At 40.6% G+C, this 18,464-nt stretch overlaps 1 protein-coding gene across 2 annotated transcripts in view; it reads right to left on the bottom strand.

Moving 5' to 3' along the window:
* The window catches only part of KIF13B (kinesin family member 13B), a 174,799-nt gene that overhangs the window by 65,102 nt on the left and 91,233 nt on the right, over positions 1–18,464 (bottom strand). For both annotated transcript variants that reach the window (XM_040966250.1, XM_040966251.1), the window contains exons 14-21: positions 13,939–14,069; positions 10,474–10,560; positions 8,844–9,034; positions 8,277–8,487; positions 7,255–7,417; positions 5,066–5,212; positions 3,121–3,270; positions 2,359–2,487 (exon numbers count right to left, since the gene is read on the bottom strand). In XM_040966250.1, coding sequence (XP_040822184.1) covers positions 2,359–2,487; positions 3,121–3,270; positions 5,066–5,212; positions 7,255–7,417; positions 8,277–8,487; positions 8,844–9,034; positions 10,474–10,560; positions 13,939–14,069 — 1,209 coding nt within the window. The remainder of the gene's footprint in view (positions 1–2,358; positions 2,488–3,120; positions 3,271–5,065; positions 5,213–7,254; positions 7,418–8,276; positions 8,488–8,843; positions 9,035–10,473; positions 10,561–13,938; positions 14,070–18,464) is intronic.

Below are 18,464 nucleotides of genomic sequence, written 5' to 3'. Positions count from 1 at the left end.
GACCACTGTCGAGCAAGGCCTGGGGGGACTGAAGCTCCTTTTCTTACTACTGTCAGATGCTTAATATCTTCCATTTAGAAAATCAACCATTCCAAATTCATTTTTTAAAAAGTCCATGTTATCCAGGATATATTCTCAAAGGAGATATTCCAAACTCAAGTACAAACAACAAGAATGAACTTGGGGTGATTTAAAATCTTTCTCCGTCATTCTGAAGCAATCAACTTAGACATCAAATACCTACTTAATTTTTGCAAAGACCGCCAGAAAGAAGCCCAACTCTAACGAGCCCTGGCTCTGGCACCCAATGCATAGCTTCTTCTTTTCAGCATCAACTTCGATGCTAGAACTATGCATAAAGACAACTGGTGTAGGATGGATTGCGAATTAAGATTTGGGTTTAAGAAGCCAGTGCTCCAGAACAGCATGTTAACACGACGTTTGTGATACTGACATTACAGTATTTGTCCAAGTCCTGGCTGCTCCGTGTCTCATCCAGCTCCTTGGTAACAACCCTGGGGAAAGTAGTAGAACATGGCTCATGTGCTTGGGCCCCCGCCACCCATGTCAGAGACCCAGATAGAGTTGTGGGCTTTGGCCTGACCCAGACACGTGTGTTGTAGCCATTTGGGGAGTAAACCAGCCAACAGAAGATAACTCACTCCATCTCTCCCTCCTAGTTTTTCAAACAAGCAAAACATTTTTAAAAAGAAAGCGAGTTAGGATTTCTTCACTTGGCCTTTTAATGGCTTCCTGCTAACTTCAGCATTTTTCCTGTGCCCCTGGCTGACTTCCTATCCTCAAAATGCTGCTTTTTAAGAGGCTTCTATAGGAATTCTCAACCAATGGCAGTGCTACCCACAGCTATCCTCAAAATGCTGCTTTTTAAGGGGCTTCTACAGGAATTCTCAACCAATGGCAGTGCTATCCACAGCAGATGGAAACACAGATCTGTGCGCTTCCAGAATAAGTGGGTGGGAATCCAGCAATGCCATGGTCTCCTAGCAATTACCCATGGAAACCCATGGCAGTGGGCCCAGCGCGGTGGCGCAGTGGTTAAGGTCCCCGCCTTGCATGCCCGGGATCCCATATGGGAGCCAGTTCTATCCCGGCAGCCCCACTTCCCTTCCAGCTCCCTGCCTGTGTCCTGGGAAGGCAGTCGAGGACGGCCCGAGGCTTTGGGACCCTGCACCCGTGTGGGAGACCCGGAGGAGGCTCCTGGCATCGGATCGGCATGGTATTGGCCGTTGTGCTCACTTGGGGAGTGAATCATCGGAAGGAAGATCTTCCTCTCTGTCTCTCCTCTCTGTATATCCGCCTTTCCAATAAAATAAATAATAATAAAAATAAATCTTAAAAAAAAAAAAAAAAGAAAACCCATGGGAGCTTACGAGCTTCACAGCTTACCATTCTTTCAGGTTCAGCTCAAGTCTCATCTCCCCAGACTGCTATCTGAACTCACTGCCTTTACTCTGCAGAGCACAACTTGGTCTGGCTCCATTTGTGCCACACAGTACTTGAGTCTCATATACACCAGTATGCAGTGTCCCTGGAATCTGATACTGTGTGGGAGAGCTCACAGGAAATACATGTATGGGAATAGCATCCACTATACCCTAACTCTTATATTCTTTCTTTTTTAAGGAAAAAAAAAAAGATTTATTTATTTCAAAGTCAAAAACAAAGAAACAGGGAGAGAACTTCCATTTGTTGCTTTTCTCCCCAGATGGTTGCAAGCCAGGCAGGAGCTTCTTCCAGGCCTCCCACTGGGTGGCAGGAGCCCAGACACTTAAGCCATTTTCGGCTACTTTCCCAGGCACATTAACAGATCACTGGATCTCAAGTAGAGTGGCCAGGACTCAAATCAGTACCCATATGGGATGCCAGCATTACGGGTGGTGGCTATATCTGCTAAGCAATAGCACTGGCCCAAATTCTTGTATTCTTTAGAGTAAATAAACCTCTTGCTCAAGTACAAAAAGGATTTGGTATTGGGCCATGTGGGAAGAGCCTAGAGGACAGCATAAGGAAAGGTATTTAGATGGAGAAACCATGATGAATGACCAATGGGAGTGGCCTAGGAAGAGGAAGAGAACCGTAACTGAGGTAAAGTTGCAGCTTGAGGAGGAATGAAGAGTCCAAGAGCAAGAACAAAATGGTGTGAAGACCTGGACAGAGAAATGTAAGCACTGACTCAGGTTACAAAGGAGGTAACCTGTCCAGGGTGTCAGGGTAATGCATTACACAGGCCTGCTACTTCACACTTCAAAATAGAACCCAATGTATACCATCTAAATACCTAGAATCCTTAGAATCAGTCCCATTCCAGCTACCTCTAAAATGAAACTGACAACTCACCATGCAGACTAGTCTGTTCTCTGTGGCCTCCTTCTCCAAGGACATTTCTGTGGCATCATCACCTCCTGCAATTCTTTCCCCAATTTCACCACTGATTCGCATCACCTCCACATGCAGCCGACCTGCCACCTAGAGGGGGAAAAAACAAACCTGTCCAGATTTGATTCCTTCTACTTCAAGACAGCTTCTGTTTTAGAGCTGAATTGCTAGGTGAATGGTCCAGTGGTCTGCCATATCAGGGGTTTCACTTTTCTTGGTTTTAGTTATCCAATGAACTGAGGTTCAAAAATACTAAATGCAAAGTTCAAGAAACTGGGTTTCAAACTGTATGCCATTTTGATTTGTGTGATGCAATATTATACCATTCTGCTCCATCCTATTCAGAATCTGAATCACCTTTTGATCCTGTGTATCCACACCTATCCATTAAACACTAAGTGCAGTGCCTTGTTACCAATTCCAATTTTGTGGTATCACAGTGCTTGTATTTAAGGGACCTCTGTTCCACTCAATAAAGGCCCCTAAGGAGGTTAGAAACTCAGATACACTAAAGAGAAGCTATAAAGTACTTTAAGTTAGAAGAAACCTAACAATTACTCTCCCCTCACACCATTTGGAATAACCACAACAGCTCTATGGAACAAGATATTAATAATATACTTACAACTTTTGCCATTATTAAAGTAATAACAGTATATCATTAGTACCCTATTGTTTCTGAACTTTTCCCCACAGCAAACAAGGTATAAAGAGAAAACGCACCTCTCCTTTCTGGTTGACAATTGGCACAGCATACTGTAACTTGACGTCATAGAAAAGAGATTCAAGGAAAACATTGGCCACCCCAATGAGGCTGTGATTTTCTTGCTCATCATAGAATGGGTCAGCACGCTTAAAGTATGAGCGTATTACCTGCAAAGATTCAGAACATGCACCTTCAGAAAATTCACTCAGAGTCAATGAATTCAAGCTACTGCTTTAGAATGCACTCCAGTTTAAGTAAACTTTACTTTCATCACTACATCCCAATTCTTATTTTCCTTATTTTTTTCCTTTTCTTTTTAGAAAGTTTATTTGAAATAGCCACACGGAGTCAGAGAGAAACAGAGAGGCAACTTCTATCTTCTGATTTACCTCCCAGATGGCCACAAGTCAGGAGCTTCATTCATGTCTCCCATGAATGTAGCAGGGGTCCAAACAATTCCACCATCCTCTGCTGGTTTCCAAGGAGCATCAGCAGGGAGCTGGGTCAGAAGTGGAGGAGCCAGAACTTGGACTGGTGAACACATGGTATGCCAGCATTATAATAAGTACCAGCCCCAACTCTTGCAGTCTTTAAAACAATTTTATTGCTAAACTACTATTGAGACCATGACTGTGGCGTAGTGGGTAAAATTCACCACTTGTAAAGCTAGCATCTCATATAGGTACCACCAGTTCAATCCTTATTTGCTCCACCTCTAATACAGCTGCCCACTAGTGGCCTGGGATAAGCAGTTAAGATCGCCCAAGTGTTTGGTCCCCTTCCACAGACATGGGAGACCCAGATGAAGCTACAGCTCCAGCCTGCCTGCTCCAGTACTGGCTGTTGTGGCCTCTAGCAGTGAACTACTATGTGGAAGCTCTGTCTCTCCATCCCTAACATTGACTTTCAAAGTAAATAAATAGTTAAAAAAAAAAAAGAAGTACAGCACTATATTATTTAGTTATGCATGCACACACTTCCTCTTTCCATTTAGAAATGTTGGCAGCATTCTTCACCCATGAGAGGGTAATGCCAATATCACTGGATTACTTTTATTACTTTTTTATGTGGAAATTTTGCCTCACAAATAGTTGAAGTAACATATTGACTAGAAAAAAATGCAGAACACATCACACTTCCTTTGAGGGAAGAGGGCTATCTCACATCTGCTGCTTTTCCTCCTATGCCATCAGCAGATACATTTCTGCTGCTGCCAAAGAAGGGTGACCCTAGGGGTGAGTGGCTGCTTTTTTTCCTTTTGCATTTGTCATTATGGTTGTTGTGTTTATAAGCTGAAATAGCAGAGAATACAGAAGAAAATCAAAAATATTGCAAGCAAAAAATGTCACCTATCATCATCATCTGGAAAAATAAATGTTATGAAACAAGGAGCTAAGTAGTAAACACTTCTATGCAGAAACAGCCCAACAATATGAAAAACACATAGCAAGCATTACTATTTGAAATATGCACAAGTTCATAACAGACCTCAATGAGAAACACTGTAACGTGAAGAAATAATGGCACCACAGAGTTCTAGCACACCTACTTTAAGACCAAACTTCTTCAAAAACTAATCCAAACTGCACAAATATTAAGGGAACACTGGTGCTCAATTTTAAAAACACATACTGCTGGCAAGATTTAATGTGTTTAGAAGTAGGAAAAGCATCCTTTGATAGCACAGGAAACACACACAATCTTTTCTCTCCTCTCTCTCTCTCTCACACACACACACCAGCAGAAGCAGAACAGACCACCACAAACAAGAAAAACAAAACATAGCAGCAGGACAGGTTATTGAAGTCTTAACTGGCCACACAACCTAGAGAATTACAAGAAACTGTCTAGAAACTGGATTACAATTGTGGATAAGTGAACTTGCCCCTGCTGGACTGTGTGGGCTGTGCCAGTCTGGTTCCTTATATGACTGCCAGGTAGAATGTACCATAAGTTACTTACAGGTGTATCTTCTTCACATTCTTTCCACTCCTGATAAAGGTCTCTCATATCCAACAACCTGTTGTCCAATTTTTCCAAAGACCAAATCTGCTTTCCTTTTCCTTTTCTTCTCACTTGGATGGCAGGCTCACTAAGCAGAGAGCCTCGCTGCAAACACACAGAGGGTCTGAGTGGAGCATGAAGCTGTCTCCCTCCGTGGGAGTCATCAGAGAACATCACCCCCCACCAGCCAAAGAACTTCACAGCTGCCTGAACATCTTGCAAACTGTAACGCAATGCCTTTTTAGCCAACCATAATCAATCTCAAATTTATGTACAGACGTATACATATCTTTAATAGTAACCAGATATACATTTAAAACACAAAGCATCAGGCCATGATTAATGTTAAGTTGAAATAAAAAATTTCACTCAGAGAAGTCCGCAGGTTCCTAGCCCAAGAAAAGGAAATTCAAAGGCATGTTGCCTGGTTTGATTGATTTAGACACATTGCATACAACAAATGAACTATTGCCCTGTATCCCATGACAATGTATAAGCATTATATGTCAGTCAAAGCATTTTAAAAAAAAAATTTCAAAAACTATTTGATAAAGGCCATGGTACAACTACCGATTATCAGTGGGATAAAGAAGTTGTAAGCAACACAGGCCAGCAGAAGTCTGCAGGATATGTGGCTGTACTTGACCCTACCTAGGCACGAATTATCCATTAAAAAAAAAAAAACAGGTTGTACCTTCCTGGAGTGTAAAACACAAAAGGCTTAGAGGTGTCAACTGTGAGTTGTTCCACTTACACGCCCACATGGATGCTAACAACTGACACCAGCTTGAACGGACTGAAATTAGCAAGAACCACACAGAACGGGGCTGCATGAGAAGTACCTTTACATAGTAATATCACCACAAAAGAACTAGATTTCACTGTAGTCTTCTCAACTTACAAAAGCAATGTGATTTTAACATTCAATTTTTGTTAATTAAAGCATAAAATAGAAATTAAAATGCAGCTAAACATCTCTTCCACAGAGAGAAATACTCATCTAATCACTTTACATGTGCTGGCTTGTTAATCAACTCTTCTGAAAGTCTGCTCAGAACTTAGGAGAATTGTGAAATACATCAATGTTTCATTAATATTTTACCTATAATCATTTTAAGAAAATCTACATAATGATACAGTTATCCAAGAATTTTAAGGTAAAGGAAAAAAAAATCAGTGTTCCTAGGTACTGTAAAGGTCCATCAGCTGGTTAGTAAACAGTTATGAAAACCTCAGCAGGGATCTGTGGGTAGCAGCTCTTGGGGAGCAGGCCAAGCCAGGGATGAACCTGCACCGGCATAGTGAGCACAACTAGTCCCCTCAACCCAACTCCAGGAAGGTGGGAGTAGCTTGTGACCTTGTAACAGAACAAAGGGCCAAAGCACTTTGGCAAGACTAACCAGAAGACACTTCTCAGCCACAAACAATTTATTGCAAAGTCAGATATACGGAGAAGAGGAGACACACAGAGGAGGATCTTCCATCAGATGATTCAGCTCTCAAGTGACCGCAAGGGCTGGAGCTGAGCCAATCTGAAGCCAGGAGCCTCTCCCGGGTCCTCCGTGTGGGCGCAGGATCCCAAGGCTTTGGGCCTCCCTCAACTGCTTTCCCACATTACAGGCTGGAAGCTGGATGGGAAGCAGGGCCAACGGGATTAGAACCATTGCCCATATGGGACGCTGGTGCATTCAAGGTGAGGACTTTAGCCACTAGGCCACCGCACTGGGCCCACACAATCAATTTAAACTCATGTGAATTAAGATTTGAGTCAAAGGTCAACTGGTAGGATCAGAAGAGACAGCAAATCCTAATAGATAAGATATATACAAGGGAGCTACAAAAAGTTTGTGAAAATGCATATTAAAAAAAACACTATGCACAGATCTCAAAATTCTCACACCAAAACAAGCTTTTGTCTTTCAATTGCACTTCCCATGAACTTTTTAAAGTTCTTTCATATATGCACAATGGCAGAGAATTAAAAAGCAAATTCTGCTTGAGAAAAATAACGACAATCACAAAATGAGATAGACTTACGGGTCTAGACAAGACCAAAAATCAACCCCACAGGCACTTCAATCATTACGTAGACATAAAGCAATGGTACCCAACATCATCTGTGTCTCATCCATCAATGCCAATCTCACCTTCCTGTTGGCATCCAGGCTGGAGGCTGGAATCTGTAGAGTGACTTTATATTCTGTTCTTTTGTCCAGTTCCTCTGCAATGTAACTAGCTTCTCTCACTAGTAGATTAGCTTTCACAATTTGCTCCCTCAGCCGCATCAGGCTGTTATTCAACATTGCTTCTCTTTAAAAATAAATAAATAAATAAATAAATAAATAAATAAATAAATAAATAAAGTGGGGAGGCAGAAGTGAAGAACACACATAGCAACACATCAGAAAATTATGGTAATAATATGTTAATGCTGAAGCACAACCCAAATTCTACAACTCTGTCCTGCACAGAGAGACTATAGCACTGACACCGAACCATGCACACATTTGCATCTGGCTTACGTTACCAGCATCGGCCGACTGTGTAACAAGCTGGCCATAGCTCAGGACAGGGCTTTGCAAACTTGATCGAGTATGCAAATCACCTGGAGAATCTTGATAAATCAAGATAGGTCTTGTAATCAAGTAGGTCTAATCTGTATTCCAACCATCTTGAGGTAATAGGGATGCTGTTGCCTGGCTGCTGCTCAGACTTTTAAGCAGCATGGGGTTAGTGAAGTACAGTCTGCAACCATGGAATCAGCATTTTAGTGCAATGCTAATTAGTCCATGTAGAGAACAAACTTGCGAACTCCATCTCATTAGCATCGTGCTTTACCTACCTGAGCTAATCAGTCCAGATAACCGATTTTTTTTCTTTTTAAAAAAAAGCATCTACTCAAGCTTGAAAACCTAAAGCATAATACAGTGATAAGGAATACTTCTTGATTCAAACCCAAAAGCCACACAAACCAAAAACAAGGCAGCACCTAGCAAGAACATTTTTCAATAAATTAAGATAAACTGACAACTCCTACTGCAAAGTGATTCTTGGCTGTGACACTTTTTTACACCGGCTCCTCCACAACTCAATCCTACTTTGCGTCCCCATTGGTTACCCTTCCCAGGTGAGTTAAAAGTGGAGCACAGAAACCCCGCCACCTGCCCACCTCTCCTCAGACCACTGCCTCAAGCGCTGCTGAGCGCTGGGCGAGTGCAGCGAGAGCCTGTCCATGCTGCGGCAGTTCTGCTTCTCAGGGGACAGCCTGCGCCGGAGCTGCTCCAGCTCGTGCTCGTACATCAGCCGCTGGCGCTCGAGCGCAGAGCGCTTCTCTTCTTCATGCTGCTGCTCCAGGCTGTTCAATATGGATTGCATTGGATCTAAACACATTTTAAAAAAAGACAGATAAGTTCTCTTAGCATTAGCATAGAATACACTCAACTTTTCTTATTTACAATGACTTATACTACCTATTCTGAATTATATCCTGCCATCAATAAAGAAAAGGCAAATCTACAGGATATAACATACACAATTATGATATCACAAGAGTAAACCAGTGCTAGTCAAGTTTCAAGTCTGATAAACTGTATCAATGACAATAAAGTTAACAGTGATCGAACAATGAAAGCCAAATAAAACTTTCCACAATTTTTTAAAGCAAAACACACACACACACCATAGAGTACAGAGACCAACTTGAGAAGACTCAGCAATGTACTGAAGACTTGCTTACCGTTACTGCCCAAGGCCTTCATGGTGACCTCCATCTGTGCATATTCAAAATTGAAGTTAATCTCACTGGAGACCTCACTGGAGGAGTCCCCATCCACATCCAGCTGCTCAGAACTGTTGTCATTCTTTGGGGAAACATCTTGCTCCTCATCCTCTCGTTCTGGTTTCTTCTTCTTTTTGGGCAAATTGAGTCTTGGTGGGGAAAAAAATATTTTCAAAATCGAAGTAGGGACTTATTTAATCCAGTCATTAAATACTGGCATTTGCTTGATGCCAAAGAAATATCACAGAAGTACAAGGCAACTGCTGTAACTCAGGAACTCCACATTATGATAATACAACTAAAACCCTTGCATGCAAATAATTATAACAGAAGTATGGCATAGGCCAGGCAGGCATCATAAGGTCAAGGTTAAAGAAAAGCTGAGCACCACTTCAGGACCACAGTAAGAAAGGATAAACAGAAGTAGGACAGCGGGAACAACATGGGAAACCAGGAAGGCTCACAGTTTCTGGAGAAACTGGGAAAAACCGCACAGAGCTACACAAAATTTACATAACGTCAGTTCAGAGAGAAAGCTGGGGAGATCAATTTAGCTTAAACCATAAAGGTTTTGAGTATTAGGCTATACAACTGATACTGGATTAAATTTAGGAAGAGAGAAAAAAAATCAAAAGAAATTTTCTAAGTTTTTTGAATTCATCCACCCTATTCTCAAGAGTTGAAACACTATCTGGCCTACAAAGTCTTCTGCCTGTAAGTAAGTCATTTTGACATAGGAAACACACTGACCACCGTCAGCAAAACAAACAAGACTTAACTCCTAGACAAAATCCAGCCTGCCTCAGCTTTGCCAACACAACAAATTCCCACATTTTATTCAGGCAACAGTGTGTGGAGTTTCACAGAATATTCTTTCACAGCCTCCCTTGCAGCTAAGAGGCAAATTCTAGCAAAGGGGGGGTAAGTAAGCTCAACACTGCTGAGCACTCCAGAAACACGTCTACTTTTACTTTTTGAATGGGCTGCAGGGAATGTCAGCATTCTCTCTTTCTTGTCATGTGTCTGAATGCTGTATTGACTTTTGAGTGGTGTGGCCACCTTCATACTACAGGCACATGCCCAGACACCAACAGGCCTTCAGCCATAGCATTTTTGAGAGTCTTAGTCAAAGCTAATCACCACCTTCCTTTGGGTTTCCTGTTCTGTTGGAAAACAAAAATAATCTGCTTAACTCATGATGGTCAAGTCTGACATAGTTTGCAGCTTAAAATATTCCTAAAATAAATAACCATTTTATGTTATAGATAATGAGACTAAAAGTACAACCATCTTTCAGTAAAAAGAAAAAAAAAACAATAAACTAGAGAGACTTGTACAAAAAGAATTTATGAATTCTATGACCAGATGACTCATCTTTCACTGGAAAATAAAAAGGAAAAAACATGTAAGTAACCTTAATATTTCGGAGCACACAGCTCCTATGCTAAGATTTAGACAACAGCTATGTAGTGAGCAAACATAAAACATATATACAACATGCATATATTCATTCAACATATTGTCTTATAAGGTTTATAAATACGTATTCTTATATTTCAATAATGGTCCTTTCTCAGGGTCTTCCTACCTGAAGAAATGGTTGTTTCCCCACAATATCCTGTCCCCATGATGTAGCTGGATCGGACTGGAGACTGAAGAGCCATTTACACATGTTCTGTGTGGAAGAGAAGGTCAAGTGTGAGCAACAAGTATCATGCCTTCTGCTGCCATGTTCCAACATTATACAGAGGTATAGTCATCACAGAAAAACTAAACCTGCCCTTAGAAAATTTTAATATTTGCATCTATTTCTTTGCTGGCTGATCCAAAATGCTCAGCATAGTAAATTTAACAGTTTATCTTCCCCTTTTCAAGCTTCTACATGTTATATAACTTATATCCAACATGTTTATACTGCTTTGCATTAGAGATCAATATCCACTAATCTTCAAAGTTCTAAACTTGCTATGCTGTACGAGGGGTTCTCCAAAGAGTTTCTGGAAAACGTTGGGATTTCAAACAAAAAATTGTTACAAAATAAACTCATCTTCTAATCCCAATTACATTTTTTAAGTAATTCATACATAAAGGAATAAATATGGGACCACTACAGCCAATAACAAAAACCTGGTAACACTATACATGCAACTGAACCATGCATGTCCCATTTATATAGAGTCCCAAACAAATGGACTCTAGAAATATCTAGATACCAGTATTGAGAAACAAAACCCAGATTCATTTCTTCCGTAACATCCTAAAACACAGAAAGAAGGTCACATTCTACCAACAGAAAGAGGATGTGCCAGTTCCACAGGGCTGCTTGCCTGGACTCAAGATTTTTAAGACCAGAAATAGTAGGTAGAACGCAATTAAGGGAAGAATTTGGAAGGGTAGGAAATAAATGAAAAATTGTGCTTGTAACTATAAAACTGTTACTATCTATCTCCTCGTGCTTTCCCTGTGCTGAACTACTCCTTCACTAAGATACAGGATACCAGGACCAACTGCAACAGTGTAGGCCCTACCCAGGAAAGCTGTGTTCAACTTCTCCCTTCCCTTTTCTAGTTGAAGCTCAGCTTCTAGGATTTTCTGTACACTGAACATGATCATCTTGTCCTCCAAATCCTGACTTACTGGAATAAGGCTCCTATCCCTCTTTCATCCACCCAAATATTACTCAGCAATCCAAGTCCAGCTGGGTTTCCATTTCCTCTGTAAAGGATGCTGATCCCCTCAGCATTCAGTATCTTATTTTAAATTCAATAAAGCTATAATAAATCACTTAGGTGGCTTTAAACAACTCATGAGTTTTATGTATATGCATACAAAGTAACAAAGATTACTTCCTATCTAGATTTGAATTCTGTAACACTAACAATAACTGATCTTTATGCTCCTATAATTCTGTTATTCAAAGTAAAACCAGAAATTACACTCATATAGAATGATGAAAGGGACCTGCTAAAACCCACAAGATTTCAGCGTTTAGGACACAAATTTCTCAAAATTAATGAGAAATTTAATAACAGCAACAACATCAACATGTTTAAAGAGCCATGCTTAGTAAATAGGTAGTATATATTATAGATTATGAATATACGTCACTTACACTGTAATATACATGGGGGCTCCAAGACAAAAACCATAATAACATTAAGGTTATAAGGCTCCTTCTCACTCTGTTGATGCCTATGCAGACTGTTAAGACTAATGCTTTTGCACAAAGTAAAATAATGGTACCAAATATCGCTGGTAGTAACCAGAATATTTACTACCGTATATTCACAATTTTAAAAAATTAAATATTTCACCTGAGAATTTAATTTAAAAATTTAAATCCCTCAGTTAAGCAGTAAATCTCTAATTTTTTAAAGTTTTCACCACAAGCATATGTTAATATTTCAGGCGACAAAATGAGAAGTACACATAAACATTTAACGCATACTGACGTATGAGGAATATCTAATCTACAGAAACAGACATTTCAGACTCAAAAATGGACCCAGCAAAACCTTTCACTTTGCCACTCTGAGGAAACCAACTGGCAGTATTGGCTATCAGTGACAATCAGAATTTTTAAAGCAGTGTCAATGTCCTCCAACCAAATACCCGAGGAATATTCCTGCAGTTGAACAAGCTGGGTTTACTACTCCTACCAAGCACCAAGACTCAACCTGAGGAGTCTGGGGCAACTCAATGAAAGAGACGGAGAAAGATGTGGGCTTTGCTACATAACTTTAAAGAGGGTCTAAAAGACAGGTACTCCTATACACTAAACACTCTGAGAAAATGGAAGTACTCCTAGGATTAAATACTTGAAAGCATCTGTGACTGAACCTGACAAAGCAGCAGCAGGGCCTGATACAAGGGCCAGTTCAGCTGCCACCCTCTGTGCTTCCTCGCCTGTACGCTTTACCAAGTATCTGGAGCAAGATTTATGGATGAAATCAGGGATGATTTCATCTGGATGTAAGAATTTGTTTTTTATATCATAGAATTAAAAAGTCAACACATAGAAAACCGAGGTAATTCAGTTAACCATTTTTACCAGTTACAAGACATGTATTCAGTTTTATAATAGACTGTTAATAATCTCATAGAAAAACAATGGCAAAAGAAATTATGAAAATCAGAAATTATATAAAATACTACATCTATTCACTGTCTACTGATCACCTACATGCTAGTCTTATGCAAGGGACAGAGAATCAAACAAGAAAGGACTTGTCCTCAAGGAGCTCACGGCCGAATGGTTTATATGAGTTAACAGCTCAGAACACAACAGGTGCTAACCTAGCAGGAAGCACAAAGACTATGGGGAAGGGCACTCAATGCACACTAAGCAGGGATAAGGATGGCGCTTAACCCAGAAGGTCAAACAGGAGTTAGCAAGCCAAAGGAATGGCAGACACAGAGGAAAAGAACAAGGGATTTTTTTTTAACCAAAAACAAAAGAAACTCTTCCAGTTATGCAGTGAGTAGATCAGGAGGCAGCTTACAGTTTTGGCAGGAATTCTAACCAAAGCTTGTCCCAGGCCTAAACAGGGTCTTGTTGGATAGTACAGAAGGCAGGAATGGTAATGGGAGATGCTAAAAAGCTAAATATAAAGGCACTGGCCACCCACTGAATGTCTTAAATGAACTTAAAAACAATAGCAAATGAGGGCAAAACATCTCCTATTCCTGTTTCTTCCTGTTACAAATTACAGCAACATGAATAAGTGTTTGGCACAGTTACTTGGGACACAGGCATCCCTTACCACAGTGGCTGGTTTGAATCCCAGTTCTATTCTCAATTCCAGTTTCCTGCTACTCCATATCTTGGAAGACAACAGTGATGGCTCGAGTAGTTGAGTTTCCTGCCAGCCACATGAAGAAGCTGGACTGAGTGTCCATTCCCAGCTTCACCTGTCCTAGCCTTGGCTGATGCAGACAATCAAGCGAATGAACAAGTGGACAGAAGATCTCTGTCTCTTTGTCTCTCTGCCTTTCACATACACCAACAAAATGTAAAACTTATTGTGACATTAATACTAATTCAATACATTACCTGGTATTCTTTTGAGGAGTCAGCATAACCTGGCCTTCTGGTGTAATGTCTATAATACAATGTTCAGGAAGAATTCCCATTCCACACAGTTGGATATCTTGGGAATTTGCTGACCCTATCAATGTGTGTTCCTGAGAAAGAATCAAATTCACTCATCAATACTGCATTATTACATGTACCCGAACTGAAGTCATCTACTGAGTCCTCTTACATCAATCTATTAGCTAAAAAATGTAATAGCACATAAAATGGTAGGAAGAACCTCTAACTTTCTCTGAAATTCAAATTGATTACATTCTCTTATAAGAAATAATGCATAAAGTTGAATTGTATTTTTTCACTTAAAACTAGGAGCTAGCATTGTGGTACAGTGAATTTAGCCATCATTTGTGGAGTCAATATCCAATATTGGGGCACTGATTTAAGTCCTGGGTGCTCCACTTATTATTCAACTCCCTGCCAATAAGCACTGGGATAATGGCTCAATTATATGGGCCCTTGCCATGCCTTGAAAGATCGAGACAGAGATCGAGGCTCCTGATTTCAGCCTGGTCTGTCCCCTGCCATTGCAGCAGATTAGAAAGTGAACCAGCAGATCATAGAGATTAATATTGTTTTGCTTTCTCTCTCCTCCTTTTCCCTTCCCTCCGTCATTCTTTCAATTAAATAACTTTTTTAGAAATTACAATTTTACATTTGTATCTATACTATAACTCATTTTTCTACCACAATCTTGATTACAAATATTATATACCACTCCAAAGCATGAGCCATCTATCAATGATTTATCAAACATACTGATTTTTTCAGCTAGTTATTTAAGTTGTACATCACTTACCTGTTCTAAATCAAAATTTGTCAACTACAAAGGTAAAAACTACTCAAATATAAGTGTTAGCAAAACTAATTATTTCATATCATGGTCTCCCCTAATCTCACAAATGATTTAATAAATACGTTCTTACATTAAGATTACCAACTAAACTCTTTAAGCCCCTGTTTTTGGAAGCTAGCACACTTATCCTTAATGCAGAAAACTGATGTTATAACTGATGTTACATCCATTAACCATTATACCCCCCTTACACTTCAATCTTCAACTGCCCAAATGTGATTGAATGTTGACAGGTCCTGAGATGAGTTCTTAGGAACCTTTGCCTTTCTATCCAGCCAGATCAGGTGCAATTCTGGCAAGTAGGGAATTTTTTCAGGGACTTACTCATAACTAATGCAAATCCATCTTCACAGTGCAAAAACCACACAGAAAACATGTAAATCATTAAGTATAGCTGCAGTTCAATACAATTTTACATATGAACACTAGATTTTGGATTTCATGCAACTTTCGCATGTCTAAGACATCATCCTTAAATCATTTAACAAAGGAAAAACAATTCTAAGCTTCTGGGCCACATGCAAATAGGAAGGCATCTGGGGTCAGGAAATAGTCTGCCACCCCATTCACATGAATTCAGCCACTCTGGTGGCTTAAAATATTAAACTAAACCTATGTCACCAACCAAAAGCTACAGACTCTAGTTCTGGTTTTCCACCTCCATTACTATTCTCCCAGTCCCAGGCACCATTATTCTTTCCTATTTGATACAGAATGGATGTTTAAAGACATTTCTAAGGGAATCATTGCCAAAATACAACTCTTAACTCCATCTTTTCTGATCCAATAAATAATCTATTCCATTCCCCAACAACAATGGCTTCCCCACCACCTAACTAGTAGACTACAAAGCTTAGACATTACCTGGTATCTTTTCTCCTTCCTTAATCAGCCTACTCCTAACCTCATGTCAGTCAAGGAATCCTTACAGATTCTACCTCCAAAAACAGTCTAAAAATCAGCTCGTTTCCCACCTCTACTCCCACAGCCTCCTGGAGCTCTTCCCTGGGTGAACACAGCAGCCTCCTAACTACGTCTTCACAGAGGTCTTTCTCTGGCCTTTAAGTACAGTGAACTCATCTTGAATACCACTGGTCATTCTCCCATCTGAAATGTTATTTTGTACCACTTCTACTTCAGCTTCCAATGTCACATTCTCAGAGGTCTTTCCTGAACCCACAGTAGAAAACAGTACCCAATCACTGTTGCATTAGTCAAATTAACTCCTCCCATGACACCGTGGCTAACTACCCACTTCCAAAGCTAGCACAGAAACTCTGTGAATGTGCAGGACAACCCGTGTCACTCCCCACTGTTTTCCAAGCACTTACACAGGTCTGGAATGTAGGCATGAAACAAAAATTAGAAGACAAATGGGAGCTGTTACAATGGCTCATTTAGCTAATCCTCTGCCTGCAAGCGCCAGCATTCCATAAGGGCATCAGTTCATGTCCTGGATGTCCACTTTCCATCAAGCTTCCTGCTTGTTGTCTGAAAAAGCAGTGAGGGATGGTCCAAAGTCTTGGGACCCTGCACCTGCACAGAAGACCCAGAGAGGCCCATGGCTTCACATCAGCTCAGTTCCAGCCTTGCAGCAATTTGGGGAGTGTACCAGTGGATGAAAGATCTTTCTCTGTCTCTCCTCTCTGTAAAACTGCCTCACCAATAAGAAGAAATATTTTTTAAAAGAAGGGAGACAAATAAGCATTCATTTTCCTCCACTCCCTTGGCATTTCCTCAGGCCCAGTGGGAGACAATTCTCTCCTGTTTTCTGCCATCCTTCTCAATCCATTCTGTCCCCAAAATACACCCACCTCTTAAGGGATATCAAGTTCATGAAATGGCCTCTCCACAATAGTATTCTCATTTCTCCTCTTCATAGGTTTCTTTTCTTGAAAACACTGTGGTAGTGTTTGCAAGGCAGCAAGCAGTTGGCATCTAGCACTGCCTCATGATAACCTGTTAGATGCTCAAGTGTGTATCCAATCCAGGATATTCCAGGCTCATGCCTACTCCTCACTGTGAGCACAGCTTGTTAACCTGGATGACAGGCTTCATTGGGTATAAATGGCAGTAATACTTTTGTGAAGCCAAAGGTACCTAAAGCATCTACTCTGTGCATGCTTCCACTTTCTCTTACCTCTTTCTTCCCTCTCCAACATTTCTACCACCAACAGCAAGGTGGACAGGAGGCCCAAGAGGGAAAAAGAAACTAGAGAAAAAGGGTCCAAGATCACTTAAGGAAGACAAAAAATGTCCCCAAGCACTCCACTTGCCTTGGGTCAGTTTTGTGTAGAATCTCTTTGCTTCCCATGAGGAATTACAGGCCCCAGTCCTACCTATGCCTGGGATTCTTTCTGTCCTTTGCAGGCAGAGGTGGCAAAAGCCTTGCACCTGACCCTAGAATGGAGCCCGAGTGTGGAGCCAACTCCTGCACCCACACTCCCAGTACATACAGCAGCTCAGGTCGACATCTGTGCCCTATGACATAACTTTTTTGGGGTCTGAAATTCTCTCTTCATCTGTATACAAAGTCATCTTTCAACACCTACTGCTACCACCAGTCATTGATTTCTCCCTCTTCTGAACACTAATTATACTCTAGAGTCAAACAGCACGATTTACTGTACACAAAGACTGTCTCCTCCTTTAGATAACAGCTTATATAAGAATCATCTATCTTTCACAATAATGGACATTAAGACACAATATGAGGTGGTTGTCAAGTATTTTTTCATGGAATAAACTGCAAAATTATCAGACAGATGATATTAACTCAAACATGCACAGGTCCAACCCAATTTCTCAAAGGAAAATTTCACTTTTTTCATTCAACACCATATTCAGCAATCATTACGAACCGAACACCGAGCCACTGGAGACATAAGAGACAGACAAGGTCCTCACCAGAAAGATCACTTCATAAATGACTATTTCAATCTTACTTCAGATTACAACCTATCACAATGTGATGGACTACACACTGGAATTTGAAATACCAAGTTCCAAAATGTCAGCCCTGTCTCTTGCTATCAGATGCTTAAGTTAGTCAATTAGCATTATAAGCTCCACTTTTTGCTCTCCAAGTGCTGCAATGAAAATGTCAACAAGGAAAAACAGAAGTATCATAGGCTGGCATAAGAAACTACCTAGAAAGTTCCTAAATGATATGAAAGTATGAAATAATCAAAATTAGATATTAGGGTACTTCAGAAAATTCATGGAAAATGGACAGACTAAGGGCTGGCACCATGGCATACGGGTTAAGCCTCTGCCTATAGTGCTAGCATCCTATATGGATGCCAGTTCATGTCCCAGCTCTTCCAATCCAGCTCCCTGCTTACGGCATGTAAGGCAGTGGAGGATGGTCCAAGTACTTGGGCCACTGCAATCATGTGGGAGACCCAGAAGCTCCTGGCTGCTGCCTTCAGACTGGTCCAGCCCCAGCCATTACTGCCATCTGGGAAGTGAACCAGCAGGTGAGATCTCTTTCTCTCTCTGCCCTTTTATTTCTGTACCTCTTCCTTTCAAATAAAAACAGATAAATCTTGAAAGAAAATGCAAAAGATAGTGTCCATTTCCACAAACTGTTGAATACTCTTGGTAAAGTTAATCAGGCATGTGTCTCAGT

The sequence above is a fragment of the Ochotona curzoniae genome, unplaced genomic scaffold (genome assembly GCF_017591425.1).
Source record: "Ochotona curzoniae isolate NIBS_2020 unplaced genomic scaffold, NIBS_Ocur_1.0 scaffold_4505, whole genome shotgun sequence".
Classification (NCBI taxonomy): domain Eukaryota; kingdom Metazoa; phylum Chordata; class Mammalia; order Lagomorpha; family Ochotonidae; genus Ochotona; species Ochotona curzoniae.
The sequence above is the reverse complement of the archived record's forward strand: the minus strand, read 5'-3'. Positions and strand labels throughout refer to the sequence as shown.